Source organism: Musca vetustissima, unplaced genomic scaffold, assembly GCF_032173495.1.
Source record: "Musca vetustissima isolate MV318-11 ecotype Yass unplaced genomic scaffold, APGP_CSIRO_Mvet_v1 utg9154, whole genome shotgun sequence".
Classification (NCBI taxonomy): Eukaryota; Metazoa; Arthropoda; class Insecta; order Diptera; family Muscidae; genus Musca; species Musca vetustissima.
Genome location: NW_026888488.1, coordinates 73344 through 90278, shown reverse-complemented (window position 1 = coordinate 90278; position 16935 = coordinate 73344). Strand labels below are relative to the sequence as shown.

The following is a 16935-nucleotide window of genomic DNA, read 5'->3' as shown; positions in this document are numbered from 1 at the left end:
TTTCACGTCCTAAAGAGATTCCGATTCGTTGTAATAATATCGAAGAAGACCAACACTGTTCACTTATTCCGTTCGATTGCAATGTTGGGTGTCAACTGTTGCGCTGGTCAATTTGGTAACGCATTAAATACAAAACATTTAATTAAATATTCATTTTGGTTTTCTGCACTGGCCCTCTAACCTTCAAATGAGGCGGGCGGTTAGTTGGTCACAAAAAATGTCGTTGTGTTTTTGGTCAACCTAACCATTTTTCAATATAATTTTATTTTTGATTGTAGTTATTTTTGTTTTAAGAATTTCCAATAGCCATTGTATGTTAAAGGGGGAGGTGTGTGTGTGTGTGAGTGTTTGTGTTGTTGGCACACACTTCAATTGTAAGCGTTAATGTTGTGACCAAATTTGTTCCCCCATAACATTCAATTGAACATTAATCAATTTGGTCATTTTCAATCATATGTTTTGCCACTAAAATCTGAGTCATGGGAAAATACAGAGTTCTCTGAGGGAGTTTTTCTAAAATGTATATTAATAGATTTTTGAATATGACTCACAAGAATTGCACGATTTGATATGCAATGTTAATACAATTATTCATGATAGTGCGAGCTCCGTAGAAGCGTGGTTAGCACGTTGATAGATTGATAAACACTTAAAGGTTTGTAGAAACTAAAATAGAAACTATCAATGTGTCGTATACTTACTGACGGATATTAAATAGCGCATACTATATGTTATATCAATCCCATGGAGGCTGGTTCTATGTACCGAATTGACTCGGAGAAAAGTGTGTGTGTGTTATTTTTGTCCTGGGAGCGGCATTATAACCTGGAATGTCTGCTTCGACCCCTACTGGCCCGAGATAGAAAGAAGCCCCGGACATAGGTCCTGCAGTGTTTGTCAGAACCTCTTCTAATATAGATCCATCTCGGTGAGATCCAATGGGTGTAGAGAATGGATGCATTTTTGAGGTTGCTCTGTACCAAACTGCATCCAGGAGTACTGCGAAAGGAGTTACGTCGGGTCATGCTGCGGTAGCACGTTCCCCAGCGTGTCTCAGAAATCATAGCCTCGGAATACCAGACACCCCAGCAGTCTCCTCAACGGCAAAACACGCAGCACTTAACACCACATATCTCTGTTCCGTGGTTCAAACCACCTTCCGATCATCGTCAACAGACAACCCGACTTTTAACGCCGTACATTCCTGAATCATGGAAAAGCTAATTAGCCTGGTTTCAGAAAGTTTACCAATTACCGCTTCAAAGAGCTGCCCATTCCCTCAGAACCTCGGGTAGCTGAGAGAATTTCCGTAGAATACCCGAACAAATACCAAACTTCCCAGCAGAGGCGTTGAGCGTCGTACTACCCCTGAAGGCCCAAGAGTGCGAGAGCACAGTGGCGAGACCACCTGAAGCAATGCAACAGAATAACCGGAACAAGTAAATTGTGGGCAGCGGTTAAGTTACTCTCGAATCCTGAAAGAAAGTATGGCAGGACGGCTGTAATTGTGAATGATCCAGAAAGGAGCGCGTGTTATGTTCACCGTCAATTCAGCACCCCGATAGTGACAGAGTGACACAAAGGAATGTAATACGACAAGCCGAGGAGGTACCACCACAATTTAAGAAGGAGGACGTTGAAGATGTCTGAAAAAAGCGAAGTCATCTAAAGCGTTGGGATCGGATGAAATATCCATGGTAATGCTCAATTCATTCAACATCAGCCCTCAACTTATCGTTAACCGTCAACATAGTTCCGGAAGCCTGGAAAATAGGCATGGTGTTCCCGCTACTGAAGTCTGGCAAGAATATCAGCAGTCGTGAATCGCACTGGTAAAATTCACTCCTGTCGCCTGTAGAAAAGACACTTGAAACGCTACTCCTCTCTTCACTGAGAAGAAGTTTTCCAGTTGCCCAACATCAGCATGGATTACATAAGATGCACAGCAACACAACAGCACGCAACTTCCACACATATTAGCAGAAGACTTAACCACAACTGGCCGTGCAACCGAACAGTTATGGTGGCACTTGACCTATCGAAAGCCTTCGATACCGTCAACCATGCCAAACTGTTCGAAGATATAGAGAAGACAAATATCCGACAGTGTTTGAAACGTTGTATATTCAACTATATGTGTGGACGTCGTATGTGAAATTCAGAACAGCCACGGGAGCTTAACACCATTGTGTTAAGCTCCCGCTGAACACAATGGTCGATGGAGAACTGATTCCAACCACAAACTACCTTAAGATACTGTAGTAAGGTTCGATAACCTTTTCAAGTCGTCTGCGCAAGCCATTGCTTTATGCGAACATGAAACATGATCCTCAAGTCGCTAGCCGGAGCACTTGGTCTGGTTGACCTCTTATAAAGGCTGGTAAGTTATGCGGCACCAGTGTGGTTTGCGAATGTAATTGATACACAGTGGAAGAATATCCAGACCTGCCAAAATGCCGCCCTAAGAGCAACAGGGTGTCTCTTCATGACTCCAGTAGACCATTTTCATGAGGAGACGATGATCTTACCATCGACAAAAATATATGTTGTCAATGCTGGTTGTTATCATTGGCAACACCTGTCTTAGCCTTATGGACAGAACTCCCCCACTCAGGAGGGAGGTCCAAAGAAGCATAGTCACTCGCACAGTAGAGCAATATCGTTTGAATACCATCATCGGAGAGCATCTCTCGTCCATCGCAGCAGAAGTGAAACATTTGCCCCGAAAAACAAGAGTAGTTTTAGCGCAACTAAGATCAGGATGGTGTAACAGCCTCAATATTGGGCAAGAATTGACGGTTCGATACCTAACACAGATTTCCAACTAAACAGTAAATTCGGAATCGGTCATTCAGGGCATTCTCTTCTGGTGGAAAATAAATACTAGACCCTCACCTCAACTCCTTCCACAGAACGTTGTTACCTATGCAATGCTCTAGGCTACAATTTTCATCTTAGTTTCCACTCAACACATTTAAGAAAATAGAAGAAGAAACACATTACGCGATCCACTGTAATACTGAACATGCTTCTTCTTATTAAAATAAAGGTAATATAATTGACAACATGTTGACAAAGTCGTAGAAAAAGTGTTGAAAATGTCTTCATACTTGTAGGAATAGGTATCGACATGACCACCACCGTCTCCACGTTTCCTTCAGGTTGACTACAATCTACAAAAAATCGATTTTTATAGTTGTATGGAAGTGACATTAATAAGCGGTCTTGGATTTCAATTAAAAATTAATATTGAATGCAATTGTGTATTTTTTTTAATTTTTATTTTATTCTAGAAAAACGCAAATCATTACATTTATTCTATTTTAAGGAAAGAAATATCTTTGTAAACAACAGTAAAAACAATAAAAAACATATCCCTAACAATGTACTAATACAAGGACTCACTCATCCTTACAGTCTTTGGTAACGGGTGGTGTATACAATAGCAGCAGGTTGACGGATCTTAGCCAATCTCAAGCGAGCTGGTACTGATGCAGGTGGTTGACGTCTTTGTGGGAAACGTTGGTATACCAAACGAGCTGGTTTCTCTCCCTGATCGAAAGATGTGGAGACGGCAATTACGGTACCATCATCGTTAAGCAGCACTTCTTCTTCGACTTCATCGACATCCTCGGCTTCGGCTTCTTCTTCTAGTTCTTCCTCAACAGGAACTACTACTTCTTCTTCGGGAGCCTGTTCTTGTGGGAACTCTTCAGCAGCATCAGTATTTGTTTCGGTGGTTTCTGGTGGGCCGTAAACTTCATCAGGTTGAGGTTCTTGAGGCTGTTGTTGTTCTGGTTCAGTGGCTTCTGGTGGACCATAAACTTCATCAGGTTGGGGTTCTTGTTGTTCTGGTTCAGTGGCTTCTGGTGGGCCGTATACTTCATCGGGTTGTGGCTCAGCCGCTTCTGGTGGACCATAGACTTCATCGGGTTGTGGTTCGGCTACTTCTGGTGGTCCATAAACTTCATCGGGTTGGGGTTCGGGTTTTTCAGTCTCAGTGGGCAATTCGAATGGTATTTCAGGTGTAACTCCAGCTGGTGGATAACCGGTAGGAGCTGGTGTTGGTGGTGCCACTTCTTGGCGTGCTGAAACACGTCTTCTAAGGGGTTTTTGGCGTATGGGATCGGCAGCGGCGAAGCAAATGGCCACAGCCAGGAAAACAATTAGGAATTTCTTCAACATTTTGAATTTGTTGCTCTCGTTTGAACCAAAATAAACAGAGACGATGGGGAGGTAGTTAAGGATGTTTTGTGTTTTCTGTTCGATTGATGAGTATACTGATGTTCGACAAGTGTTCTGTTCTTATATACAAAATGTCGGAAGTTCTTTTCCGGCAATTGTTTATGACAATTCTTATGAAGAATTTTAATTTACGAGCCCCGGCATTAGGTTTGTGGAGCAAATGTTATTGAAATACTTCTTCCTAGTATGGAATGGGTATGTGTTAGTTGGTTCGCCATGTATGAGCAGTGCGAGTTTTCAAAGTTCTTGAACCCATCCATTGACTTGGGCCTAGTTTCGGTGAAGCCAATATTTTTTGTTTGCTTTGTTTTTTGCTTGAGGTTCGATGTCTGGCTGACAGCTCTTGCCTATGTTGTTGACATTTCTATTGGCCTATACAGCAGCACGTGAGAATTTTTTCAATGTACATTGGTGCCAACCCCCTTACCCACCGCCGATTATTTTTTAGACGCCATATATTATTGTTGGCTTTATTGTTGTTGTTGTTGCAGTTCTTTCTGATATTATAATTCAAAGCATAATCGCTGAAATTTAAAAGTGTAATAATGGTCTTTCAACCTTGCGACACTGTTTTGGCCACTACTGGTGGATAAGTTCAATAATGTTCGCCGTTTACGTCAATATTCGATGATTATGTACAAGTTCGTATAATAATCCAAGAAATATGAATGGACACGTACGAGCCCATTAAATGCTGTGTGTAAATATTACTTCATGGAATTGTGAAGAGACCGGCAAATTGTGTCTGGCCACTTTAAGAGAAGTGGCTAGTGAGAAAGAGTTTCCTTAGCTATTTACAAAGAGAAAATCGACTTAAAGGTTAATGAGTTGTTTGTCTATTTGGTTATTCCACCAAATAGTTCTACTTGAAATGTTCGTAAGGCATGTTTGTTTTTGTCATTCGCTTGAGTTGTGTTCCATTTGGCACTTTTACAAGAAGGACGAATATATGACATCTGTTGATCGATCTGTGTTTGAAGTCGTATTACAATATTAATGGAAATCTATGTTAGTCCAACCGGATGACATCACAATTAAATTGATAGTCAAATTTTGTACTATGAAAATTTTAAATGAAATTTTTAGATAAAAACTTAACGAAAATTATACAGTCCGAGAAATGTTGATATTTTTTAAAGAGAGCTGAACTACATGATCGAAATTGCAATGAAAAGGAAACTCAGAGAGATATGTGGCATACAAAGGTCGTTACTAGATATGTTGTATTTATACTGCATTTATTGCGAAATTCCCTCTACGAATTAAATTTAACTGTATCAAAGTTCGAAATTTGATTGTAGTGATCGACAACAAATACACTCACGTATTCTTAGTTTGATTAGGATATTAAACTTTGGGGCTTGGAACCGCTATAGCAATTCTCTTTGCAATAATACGTACTGCTTATCACGTGAACTACTCGAAATATTTATTTTGACCCTTCAGCAATGTTTTATCCCTTAATAAGATCTACAAATTTTGCTTTGAGATAATATCAAAAAAAAAAAAAACATAATACTCATAATGACACTCTGTAAAAAACATACTATTCGAAGTTTTTAATGATTTAATGGCAAAGGAAAAACAAACAACTCTTCTTGAAAACCTGTTTGGATTGGGCGACTTGTTCACGTGGTTATGGCGATCCCGATTGTTCCAAGATTGTACTGCTACACTGTGTCATGTTTAATAGGCTTATGTATGCGGAAATGTTCTAGAATTTATTTATTCAAAGATATTCAAAATGACTGTCACGCCTGTGTGACTTTTGGTGTTTTTTTTTTCAATTTTTACTGACAATAATTGGTTTTGTCTATCAACATTTCAGGTCAGGTAGTTACTTTACGGAGGTAAGTATTGTCTATGAATACTTATAATCCTTATATACGCATTATAAACTGTATGTATTATAACTTGAGTGAAAATCGAAAAAAAACGAGAACAAGTGACAAAATCAGACACTGATGGAAACTATTGTCATAAATCATAAATATACAATCCGACTTTGCGGGCCTTATTTATCGAAAATCTATCAGCATCTACGATTAATGATACTGACATTTTAAAGCTGTATTTTGGGAATTTTTTAAACCCTACTTTTCGGTTCCAATTTTAATACCCTCAGCCTTATGGGTAATGAGGGTAAATACTATTTGATACGGAACAAATGCGCCTTATCGAAATATTGGGGTCTAACATGTTTCTTTGATCAAATCCTATTGGAGACAATTTGGAGTCGATTTCCAAATGTCCGTCCTTCTGTTTGGCCGGCTGGTGTGCACGATAACTCTCGAAGGAAGTAACCGTTTTCAACAAATCTTTGCACATCGTAATATTTCCACCAGACATAGTTCAAGTTGGAAGATGGGGAATATCGGTCTACTCCTTCAGGTTCCTCCCCCATAATGTGGTCAAAATTGTCCTAAAAATTAATTTTATAGCTTCATGCGAACTGACTACCCGATATTAACCAAGCCAATCCTAGTATCTTTACCAAGCCAAGATCAAGTCCGAATTTGGGAACCATTGGTCCACGCCTTCTGGTACCTCCCCCACGAATGGTCAACCTATTATATTTACCAAGCATAGATCAAGTCCGAAGACGGACTCAATTGACCCACTCCTTCTGGTACCTGCCCCAATAATGGCCAACATTTTAAATATTTACAAATCCAATAGTAGGTGAATTGACTGTTCGATTTGATCAACATTAAATCCGAAACCTCTTTGATAAAACATACCTTATATGAAACGAATGACAAAATCTCTGTGTAACTCCGAAGACCTCCGAGAACTGAGGCTCCTAGGCTGAGCGTATATTTGTCGGCAACACCGACTGACACTTTTTTACATGTTTTCTTGGTCAGTATATATTAGTGTTGTGTATAACTAAATGGAGAGTAAGTGTGTGCAAGCGTAGCTGAAAATTCATAATCAAAAATGATTGACATTCGCCATTCGCTAACAATGGAAATTCCAATTGATTGCATGTAACTAGTCCCAGCACTATTTATAAACCATATAAGTTACTAATTTGACCCTAAAAGCACACAAACCGGTGATGTTATACCAGTTAAAAATTTGAACCTAAAGTAAATAGACGGAACCAATTGACTACCATTTTATCCTGTAGTAAACGAGAAGGAGTCTCTTGCAATCTTAAAAACAATCTTAAAAACAATGAATGCAATTACTATATAGTAACTAGTATAAAATTCATATTGACACTAGTATTACGTTGGAATCAAATCAGCTGGGATTTGCTGTTACCTTTTATTATTTTACCATGTGTTAAAGTAAACAGTTAAATACATTGTTAAGGGGTGTAAAGTGGAACTAGTCACTGGATATCTGAGAATCGACGTGTTTCTGATTACGAACTAGTTCGTCCTGCTAGCGGGGCGTGTTTAACCATCGACGCTCGACGTTACGGTAGCGTATATGGATGAGCATGACGTTACGGTAGCGTATATGGATGAGCATGATTTGTATATATCCATGATATTATAGCATAATACCAACAATTTCTTGCTGACAGACAATATTTAATAGTCTTATAAGAAACAAAAACATTTTTTGGGAATGTTCTAGAATTTATTTATTGAAAAATATACGAAATGACTATCGCGTCGTATTGTGTGACTATTGGTTTTGTTAGTCTATTTTTATTGACAACAATATGTTTTGTATATCTGCATTAATTTTCTGGTCAGGTAGTTAGCTTACATATGTAAGAATAATCTATGGATACTTATAATCCAGATATACACTATTGTAGAATAGCAACAGCTTAATTTTTGTATGGTATTATGTTTTATAATTTCATGAGCGAAAATCGCGATAACTTATGACAATAAGTGAAACGTTTTGTCTTTTCTAAAAAAATAATATATATGTATATATTAATTGGTCTTTTCCCGTACTACAAGAATCTACTATTTTATGTTTTATGATATCGAAGAAAATAGTAAAATCTAGTAGATTCTTGCAGTACAGAAACAGATCAAATAATTATAATAATTTACAACCGTTAATATAAATTCCGTCTTGAAGCTGTATTTTATATTTTTTTCAACTTTATTAATTTATATATATCTGATATTTGATCGATATGGGTATGCGCGATCCATTTGTTTTTACGTTCCTTACAAAATAAATTGTCAAAAACGGTAAATTTGGCAATTAAACATTTAACATTTAAATTTTCAAAAATATATTTATATATGAAATTTGAAACACATTTCAGTATAGGTATCATGAATATTTATTCAAGGTAGTCGCATTTGAGAATTTGATAATGACAACCATTTTTAATTTGTAACTCATTTATCAATTTCCAATAAAATTTAAAAATAAATTCCATAAATGGCAAGAATCTACTATTTTTTACTACGATAACGAATTTTCCTTTATGTTATCGAAGAAAATAGTCAAATCTAGTAGATTCTTGCAGTACGGGAACAGGCCAAAAATGATGTGTATGTCGATTGGCATATTTTGGCACAGCTACCAACTGATTACATTTTTTTTCTCAAGGTGGCTTGTTCCATCAAATCAAAATACATATTTTGTGTATGTGTGTGTGTATTGTTTTGAATACTATGTCAAATAAATTCAAAATAAATTGAAATATATTCGAATTTAATAGAAATGAAAATTATGTTTTTAACACGTTCGTCTGGAAGTAATTACTTTGTTATGGATGAAACAAACAATTGATGCTATTCCCTACTGAATTTTGGGAAGAAATCATAACCTTTCATTCATTTTTCGCGTTTTTAGTTTTGTGTTGAAAAAATGTCAAATAAATACAAACACTTGTTGCGTATATTTATTTTATTTTTGGCAGAAGAGGCCACTCGTGCATAGTTGCTTTTTTGTTATTCACCTCAAGCTGCCCTACCTTGTATTATTGTACCATGTTAGTAACGTATAAATGTGTCATATTAAACCTTTAAGTGATCGATTTCATGATGAAAAACATATTAAAATAAGAAAAAAAGTGTTAGTCTATATTGCCGACAAATATATATCCTTCAGCCTATGGTTTGTGGAGGGTTTCAGAATTACACGCCGGTTTTATTATTCGCTTTATACGAGGCATATGTTTTTATCAAGAACAACTGCAACAAATAGCACGACATTACAAAAAACTTTGCCAAGCAAAGCAAAAGCTTTGTAATGTTGTTAGCAATTACAAAATTGCTATGAACATCTATAACATATGTAGGGGAGACTGGGGCACCTTCGGCACTTTTTTTTAGAGCTCTATATTTCAGGACTTATTCAACATATATAACAACTTTATGGCTGATTATTGTCCTCTGACACTTAATTATAAAAAATAGTACCAAAAAGATATAAAAAATAGTATTAGTTAAAAAATTTTACAGTTTTGTAAAAATAGTCAAATTCGCCGAATGTGCCCCAACCCGGGGTAGCTTCGGCATTTGATGGGGCACATTCGGCACCATAGTTATAGCCGGGTAATTGTCATCGCTTTCAGTCTGGTTGAAATTCTGATCCTCTAAAGGCACTATTTGGTTTTAATACGCGACACAATGTTTGAATTTTAGGGCTATATTTTCTAGCGGCGGACGTTGAAATCTCAAAGTCGCACACACCATCAGAAATAGGGGTTTTCTATCGCATTTTCGTTAATACAAGCACGTTTAGTCTTATATATGTAATTTCGAACCATATTAAAGGATTATTTTTAAAGCCAAACTCAAAAACATTTTAAGGAAATAATATTGCACTATCTGTATATGGCCGAATGTGCCCCACTTTAAGATGCCGAATGTACCCCGAATGTACTTTTTATAGTTTTTTTTTTTTCATTTTTTTCGATCAGTTTTGTAAAAACATTATATTTAGTTAACAACTTTTATATAATATTGTCTTAAAAATTTCAAATGTTTTATACACGAAATACTTACGAAATGAAATTGAAATATTACAGAAACATTTATAAAAATACAAAAACCCATTTATCTAAAAAAGCTTATTAGCTAGAAATTTCAAACTTTGTGTCAGTTATTTATTTCGATACTCGATACCTATATATCGAAACTAGTTATGTACGGTGAGAGCTTCATATCGAAAACGCGAATGCCGAAGGTGCCCCGATGCCGAAGGTGCCCCAGTCTCCCCTATATGACAACACGACTAACAACCAAAGCTTGCAATGAAGATTGAGCACCTTGTCAGGGACTGCTTACCAAGATTTTTAGCAAATAAAACCCGAACATTTTTCGAACTCAGTGTTGCTCAAATTTTATAAATTATATGAGAGAATTGAAAATTGCGATTATGATAATTTGTAAAAATGGTAAACAGGAATGCCTACTTCTGATTGACTGTTATGTGGATTTTGAAGTATTGTCCTCCAATTTTAGCATATTTACTAGATCCCGACAGACCAATAGAACACATATACTTCTGAGGTGAATAACGTCGAACGAGCTAGTCGAAATTTAGGACAGATTAAAGACAGCAGATGTTAGACGTTTGGTTATTTTATTTCATAGAATGAAACCTACTAAAAATGATCAATATTGCTCCCATATAACGATCAATCAGTGTTTCAACAAAAGTGGCTGTAATATTATATTTTGGATGATCAAAACCTCTTTACCAAAAATTATCGATAGTAGTTTTCTCTGTAATTCACATGTTTGGTATCGAATATATGTGAGGTGTTGAGTTTATAATTTCACAGCTATTGACAAACGATTACGAATTTCCCGTGGCATATTAACATTAGACACTTTAAGGACAACATGTTCCTATTACTATTATCATCAACCAAAATAATCTAGGGCATGGATCTTAGAATCAAAACTCGATACTCGATAGAATCAGAACTCAATATACTTCTCAATCCGAGTCGTTCTCGAGTTTTAGCGAGACTAACGAACAGCATTTCATTTTTATATACATATATAGAAGATAGATAGATTTTATAAAACGAAAATAATTTCCAATCCTTTTTGGGCTATAGTACGAATTGCAATAAAACTTTATATATACAAATATGTTTAGAGTATGTATCCGATATTCGCTCTTTTCACACTCGCTTCTATGTATGTTTTATATATTCCTGTCTATCTCCAACCTGCCACATTATATCTTCCCTAGAGCACACAATTCATTAACAGTAAAAATCAGTAAACATTTATGTTCGATATAAGTATATTTATTTAAAAATGTATAAAAAGTGTGTATAAATATTATGTGAAAATTGAAGCAAAGTAGTATGTATGTACGCCAAAATTTACATATGAAAAGTAAAAAAATACAAAAATCTAATATTCAATAGCGTACATTTAATAGAACAATTTCAATTTATTAGCCTTCAAGGCACCGCCAATGCATTTGTTAATTTGGGCAGCAGCCTCGCAAGGATGATTGGATCGAATTAAATTGTTGCAGTTATTGGCTGTAGCTACGGCCACAGACACAACCAATTGATTATTCTGCGAGACACTGGCGGCAATGTTTGCAATGCCATCTACCGACAATCTGTTGGTTTTGTCCATCTAAAAGGAAATCGTTGGAAAGTTTTATTAAATGGGAATTTGGGAATTTTGAAATAGCCTACCAATTTAACTTTCTTAAGAATGCAAGCCATCAAACATTTTTCCTGTGGCGTGGGATTGTCTTCGTACAACAGGGACTTGTCATTAATGGATGGATTAAAGCCCAATTCCTTGGCACATTCCTTTTTGGTGTTGACTAGAAGATCTTGCAAATCTTGTATTTCCTGGGGAATCTGGCGTTTTGAACGGGTATAGGTGCTATCGTGTATGCCATTAGCCAAGGGACTGGCCAAGGGTTTTCGTCCCTTATATTCACTCACGCTATTGGCATAGTAGTTTTTAATCTGTCGCCGCATCGAGTATAAGAAAAACATCAATATACAATTTTGAAGTTCTTAGCACTTTACTTACACTTTTGCAATTGGCCAAGTTAATGTAGGCCAAAACAAAGAAAATCACCGTCACAGATAATTTCATGTTGTCTGAAATGCTAAATGCAAGTTGTCGAAAGTTGATTAGACTGTGATGTGACTGCAATGGCTTAACAAATGACTGATCAACCTATTTATACACCGATTTTCTACGATTTTGTGCTGATGCGGTAGTTTTATTTTTTTATTTGCTGTTGCAACTTTCGTTTGCTTCAAGGTTATGGAATTACCTTTGTTAAGTTCAATGTGACCAAAGAAGGTAAAGACAAAAAGCAAAAATTCCGCCTCATGTTTAATTTTGGTACTTCCATAATTAAGAAAATTCTTTGTGTTTTATTACATTATGCAACAAAATAGAAATGGAAAAAGGGGGAGAACACATACTTCGACTTCAGGCTTGGCATGTTAGTTGGTTTATTTTATTGTAAAAGAATAAAGGAGAACGGCGCCCAAAATCAAGTTTGTCTCTAATATTCCTTTATAAGTTGAGAGGTCAGGCTTGAGTCCTCGTATTTGTTTCCCCTTAAGGATATGTGAAATTGGTCAACATACGAATATCGATTATTGTCGTTGTGTACCCTAACTTAAATCCTATTAACTCGTCTTTTGGAAGATAGAAGTAAGATATGTTTAAAAAATCTTCCTTATCCGATTTGAATGAAGGAATGTCATATTGAAAATAACGTGCAATAGCCTCAAACAATGATATAAAGGTTTTTCTTCTTGATCTTAAGAGATACCAGCCAAAAATTCACTACTCAAATACTTGACCTATGACGAATGTTTCCTTCTGTATTCTTAAGATACTAGCCAAAGACTTTCATCCCCATAAGGAATTTTCTACCCTCCAAAATCTTGTTACACGGCGTTTTTTTTATAAAAGACCTCTTTAATGAAAACTTGTACAAAAAGGTCAAGAGGATCCTTGGTTCTTTTTAGTAGATCATTTTTTATACTCTGCACCCAGGGTTATGTTGAAAAGAAGAGCGGCTTACACCACCACATATCCAATATTAGGATATACACTTAAGCCTGTAAGAGGCCTGTTCTGCGCTCTTAAGAAGGAATAAAGTTAAAAGAAGTCATATATGGGTTTGTCCTTAACGTCTAGCAATTCTTCCTTTATTTTCTAAAATTTGGTTCTGAAACTTAAAAAGACTGAGCAGTGGCAAAGGAAATAGTCTAACGTCTTCGCTGTCTTCTCCACACGCTCTATACGAGCAGCTTCCCTCACATCAAATATTGGTCAGTCTACTGATTTCCTTTTTTTTAGGATTAAGATTCGCTTTGTCTCATCCTCATTTGGGTCTCTCCATAACATTTTTGTGTTGTCTCAGTCCCCTCACTATTCCAAAGAATTGTGTAGGTTTTCGTTGTCCATGACATTAGTTTTAGTCGCGTTGCACTAAAAGGTTTGCATCCATTGTATGTCGGTCGATTGCACTTGTGGGGAGTATATTTGCTATCTCGTTTCCTTTTATTTTTATGTAACTCGGTACCCATATGATTCGCACGATACCATGCCGTGAGAAATTATGTATGGTTTTTATACATTCTAATATAGTTTTGGATTTGACTGTTTTAGAGGTTATTGTTTTTATGGCTTGTTTACTATCTGTCATAAAAAATATTATTATCTTAGTCTAGTGAACAGACATATTTCCGTCTTCGTCGGATTTACATTAAGGTCCCTTGGCCTCGCCCAATTAAAGGCGATGTTTAACACCGTTTCAGGCTTCCTAAACAACAAGTTAAGATTTTTTCTCCTCAGAAGTATTTTAATCTCGTCTGCATAACACACGGGTTCAAAAAGCCCCGACATCAGTGGTGATAAAATCCCTCCTGCGGTGTCCCTTCTCCCTGATATTTATGTCTTGTAGTCTACAGTTCATCCATCTATTCCTAAGCATGATGCAGACCTAAGCTATGGCTGTCTGGTCAACTCGAAAGGTCTGTAAGGATTTAGGAAGCGTTTCAGTGCCGACATTATTGAAAGCTCACTCGATATCAATGCACACTGCTAAACTAAACAGGATTTTGGTGTTGGGTAGTTTGCCTTGTCGCACTTTGATATGAGGACTACTCTAGCTTTCTGCCAAGCTTTCGGATTGTACGCAAAACGCAAACATGCGTTAAAGAGTTCTGCTAAATTTGGTGAATATATACCGCCTCATTTTGTAATAAAGGGGGAAAGACGTGGTCTGTGAACATATAGTTAGGTCTAATACAGGGTTCGTCGACAATACATATGCAAACTGCTATGTTTGTGTTGGATCCCTTGTGAGAGCAATTTTCGCTCTCTCGGTACAGATCGTATATTTTAATCAGTGGTTGGCATAACAAAATTGAGCGTAAGTGTGGAAGAGCGTAACTGAGAAATCACAATTAAAAACGACTAAAGGAAAGAGATAAAGGAGATTGCGTATTTAACCATCGACACTCAGTTACGGCCGAGCCTGCCTGATTTTAAAGCATTGCAAAGCATACGACATGTTCGATGTCGAGAAAATGTTGATTTCGAACACAAAACTATGATTGTATTGGTACTCTCTCAAAGCGCCCACGGGCGCACATGAGTGCACATGTGCGCCGAAACGCCGACCGTTGGTCTAATACAGTGATGCACACGGTGAGAGGATGGCAATTTGTAAATGTATGTGTGAGACTAGCACACAAAGTTAAAGCGGGCCACACACGTTAAACATGTGCTTTCCATCGGTGTGAATTAAATTAAAATAAATAAAATTGATCGGTCTTTTTTGCGTCGTCACTATCGCGGACCATCTTAATTTTTTAAAAACCAAAGTTTTGTCGATTCATTTGTGGTCTATCAGCTTCACACCGATCAAACGTACATGTTTGACGTGTGTGGGGCGCTTAAGTGTAGCCGCAATATGATGCGCACCACCATAGACTTGTTTGCTTGTTGAAGTCTCAACAACGACTAAACAAATGAGCGTAAGAATCCGTGTGAGTTGAGCTGACCGCTAGAGTGCAAGGGCGTGCATCCCTGGTCTAATACCACCTCTTTAATTCTATTAACGAAGGTTGGTTTATTGCAACGTTCACCAAACAGGCGCCCGTAAGCGCTTTGGGGAGTACCAGTACAAACACAGTTCTGTGTTCGAACTCAACATTACTCTCGACATCGAACATGTCGTTTGCTTTGCAATGCTTTAACATATACGATCTGTACCGAGAGAGCGAAAATTAGTCTCCCAACCGATCTATGCGTGTGTCCAACACAATCATAGCAGTTTGCATATGTATTGTTGGCTATCCCTGGTTTATTGCCTATTTTAATCGTTATTAGATCTTTAGTATTGATGAAATCTATGAGGGCCTGGCCTCTTTTGTTGGTATTAGTACTACCCAGACAATATGGTGTGGTCACTACCTAACAGTGCTTCGTTACCTGTTTCTTTTGATTTTCTCACCAATGGTCGTCTAATTTGATATTATGGAAGTCCTTTTGTCACAGAACATTAATGCCTGTGTGCGGCGGTAATGCATGATGGTCATGTGATGTAATGTGAAATATAGGGATCCTTTGACATTTCTTACACTAGCAATCACGAAAGCGGAGTTGCATCCCGCACGATTTGATAATCGGTTAAAAAAGGCTATTGAGGATTGGTGACAAATCATAGATCTTTGTGTACGAGCACGGAACAAGACGAGACAAATATAACCAAAGTTGTTCGAAAAGAAAGTCTTCGAAACAAATGGTTGCATCGTTCTTCGGCGAAATAACATGGAGACGTTAATTTCAGCTGGCACACCACAATTTGTTTACCTGAAGTCGTCGGAGAAAATCCACAAACAATCAAAAGTAGACGAGCGCCCAATGTCTAATTTTACTGTATATTAAGAAAAGGTGAGTGGTCAATGTCATTCCGTTAGCAAAACCTCCAAAAAATTGTATTTATTAATATTTATTAACGTATTTTTATGATGTTTATTAAACGACTCAATTTCGGTGTAGTCCACATATAACGTTTTTTTGGGGAGTATGGGCAAGTTCCTTAGTCAAATTGGATTGGATTCTCATTGGGTGTAAAATGTAACTACCAAAAATTAAATATTTTCGGTATTTTCAAGGTTCTAGCACAAACTAAGCGTCTGTAGTTTAGTATTTCGTTGTCTCCTGAAAGCACCTGTGAAGGTTATTAAGAGTTCGCCCGGCTTACATTTTACTTGAAAAGTTTGAAGTTTTGATCATAACTTTTACAAAATTTCCTATATCAGACAACTACGGGTTTTCGGCGAAGTACTATATATTTATTAAATTAAATGTAACTGTATTAGCAGCAACATTTTTAATCTAATTTTTTTTTTATCAAATTAATATATCCAACTAATCCATTTAATAACACAACAGACATATCCCCATTTATTTATTTTCGATTAAAATCGTTCACCGTATATGTATGTGTACATATGTGTATAAATGACATGTCTAAATATCCGTTGTAATAATAATCGGAAACATGTTGTCCATCATCTGATAAAAATTTAACATTTTTTTTATTTTTCTGGCATGATTATTATTATTATTTCAAAACGTATGAATATAAATAAGGACAGCATCTCATTGCAAATTAGTTCAATTTTTAGTGACATTGTTCAACGTATCAATAAGTGAAAAAACGCTACACAAGGTGTAGTGTTTATATTTTTTTAGCAATTAACACTTTTTCACAAAAAAGTGTGAAAAA

The 16935-nt window shown here is 36.6% G+C and overlaps 2 protein-coding genes across 2 annotated transcripts; both read right to left on the bottom strand.

The window, feature by feature from the left end:
• Nucleotides 1-3411: 3411 nt before the first annotated feature.
• LOC133336344 (splicing factor, arginine/serine-rich 19-like) lies at nucleotides 3412-4185 on the bottom strand. The gene is made up of 2 exons (XM_061544637.1): nucleotides 3949-4185; nucleotides 3412-3783 (listed from the first exon to the last, which is right to left on the bottom strand). The coding sequence occupies exons 1-2, from the start codon at nucleotides 4183-4185 to the stop codon at nucleotides 3412-3414; spliced, it is 609 nt and encodes a 202-aa protein (XP_061400621.1).
• A 7382-nt stretch (nucleotides 4186-11567) lies between these two features.
• On the bottom strand, nucleotides 11568-12263 carry LOC133336343 (uncharacterized). The gene is made up of 3 exons (XM_061544636.1): nucleotides 12198-12263; nucleotides 11849-12130; nucleotides 11568-11786 (listed from the first exon to the last, which is right to left on the bottom strand). Exons 1-3 carry the CDS (start codon nucleotides 12261-12263, stop codon nucleotides 11574-11576), a joined length of 561 nt encoding a protein of 186 aa, XP_061400620.1. The 3' UTR covers nucleotides 11568-11573.
• Nucleotides 12264-16935: the final 4672 nt, after the last annotated feature.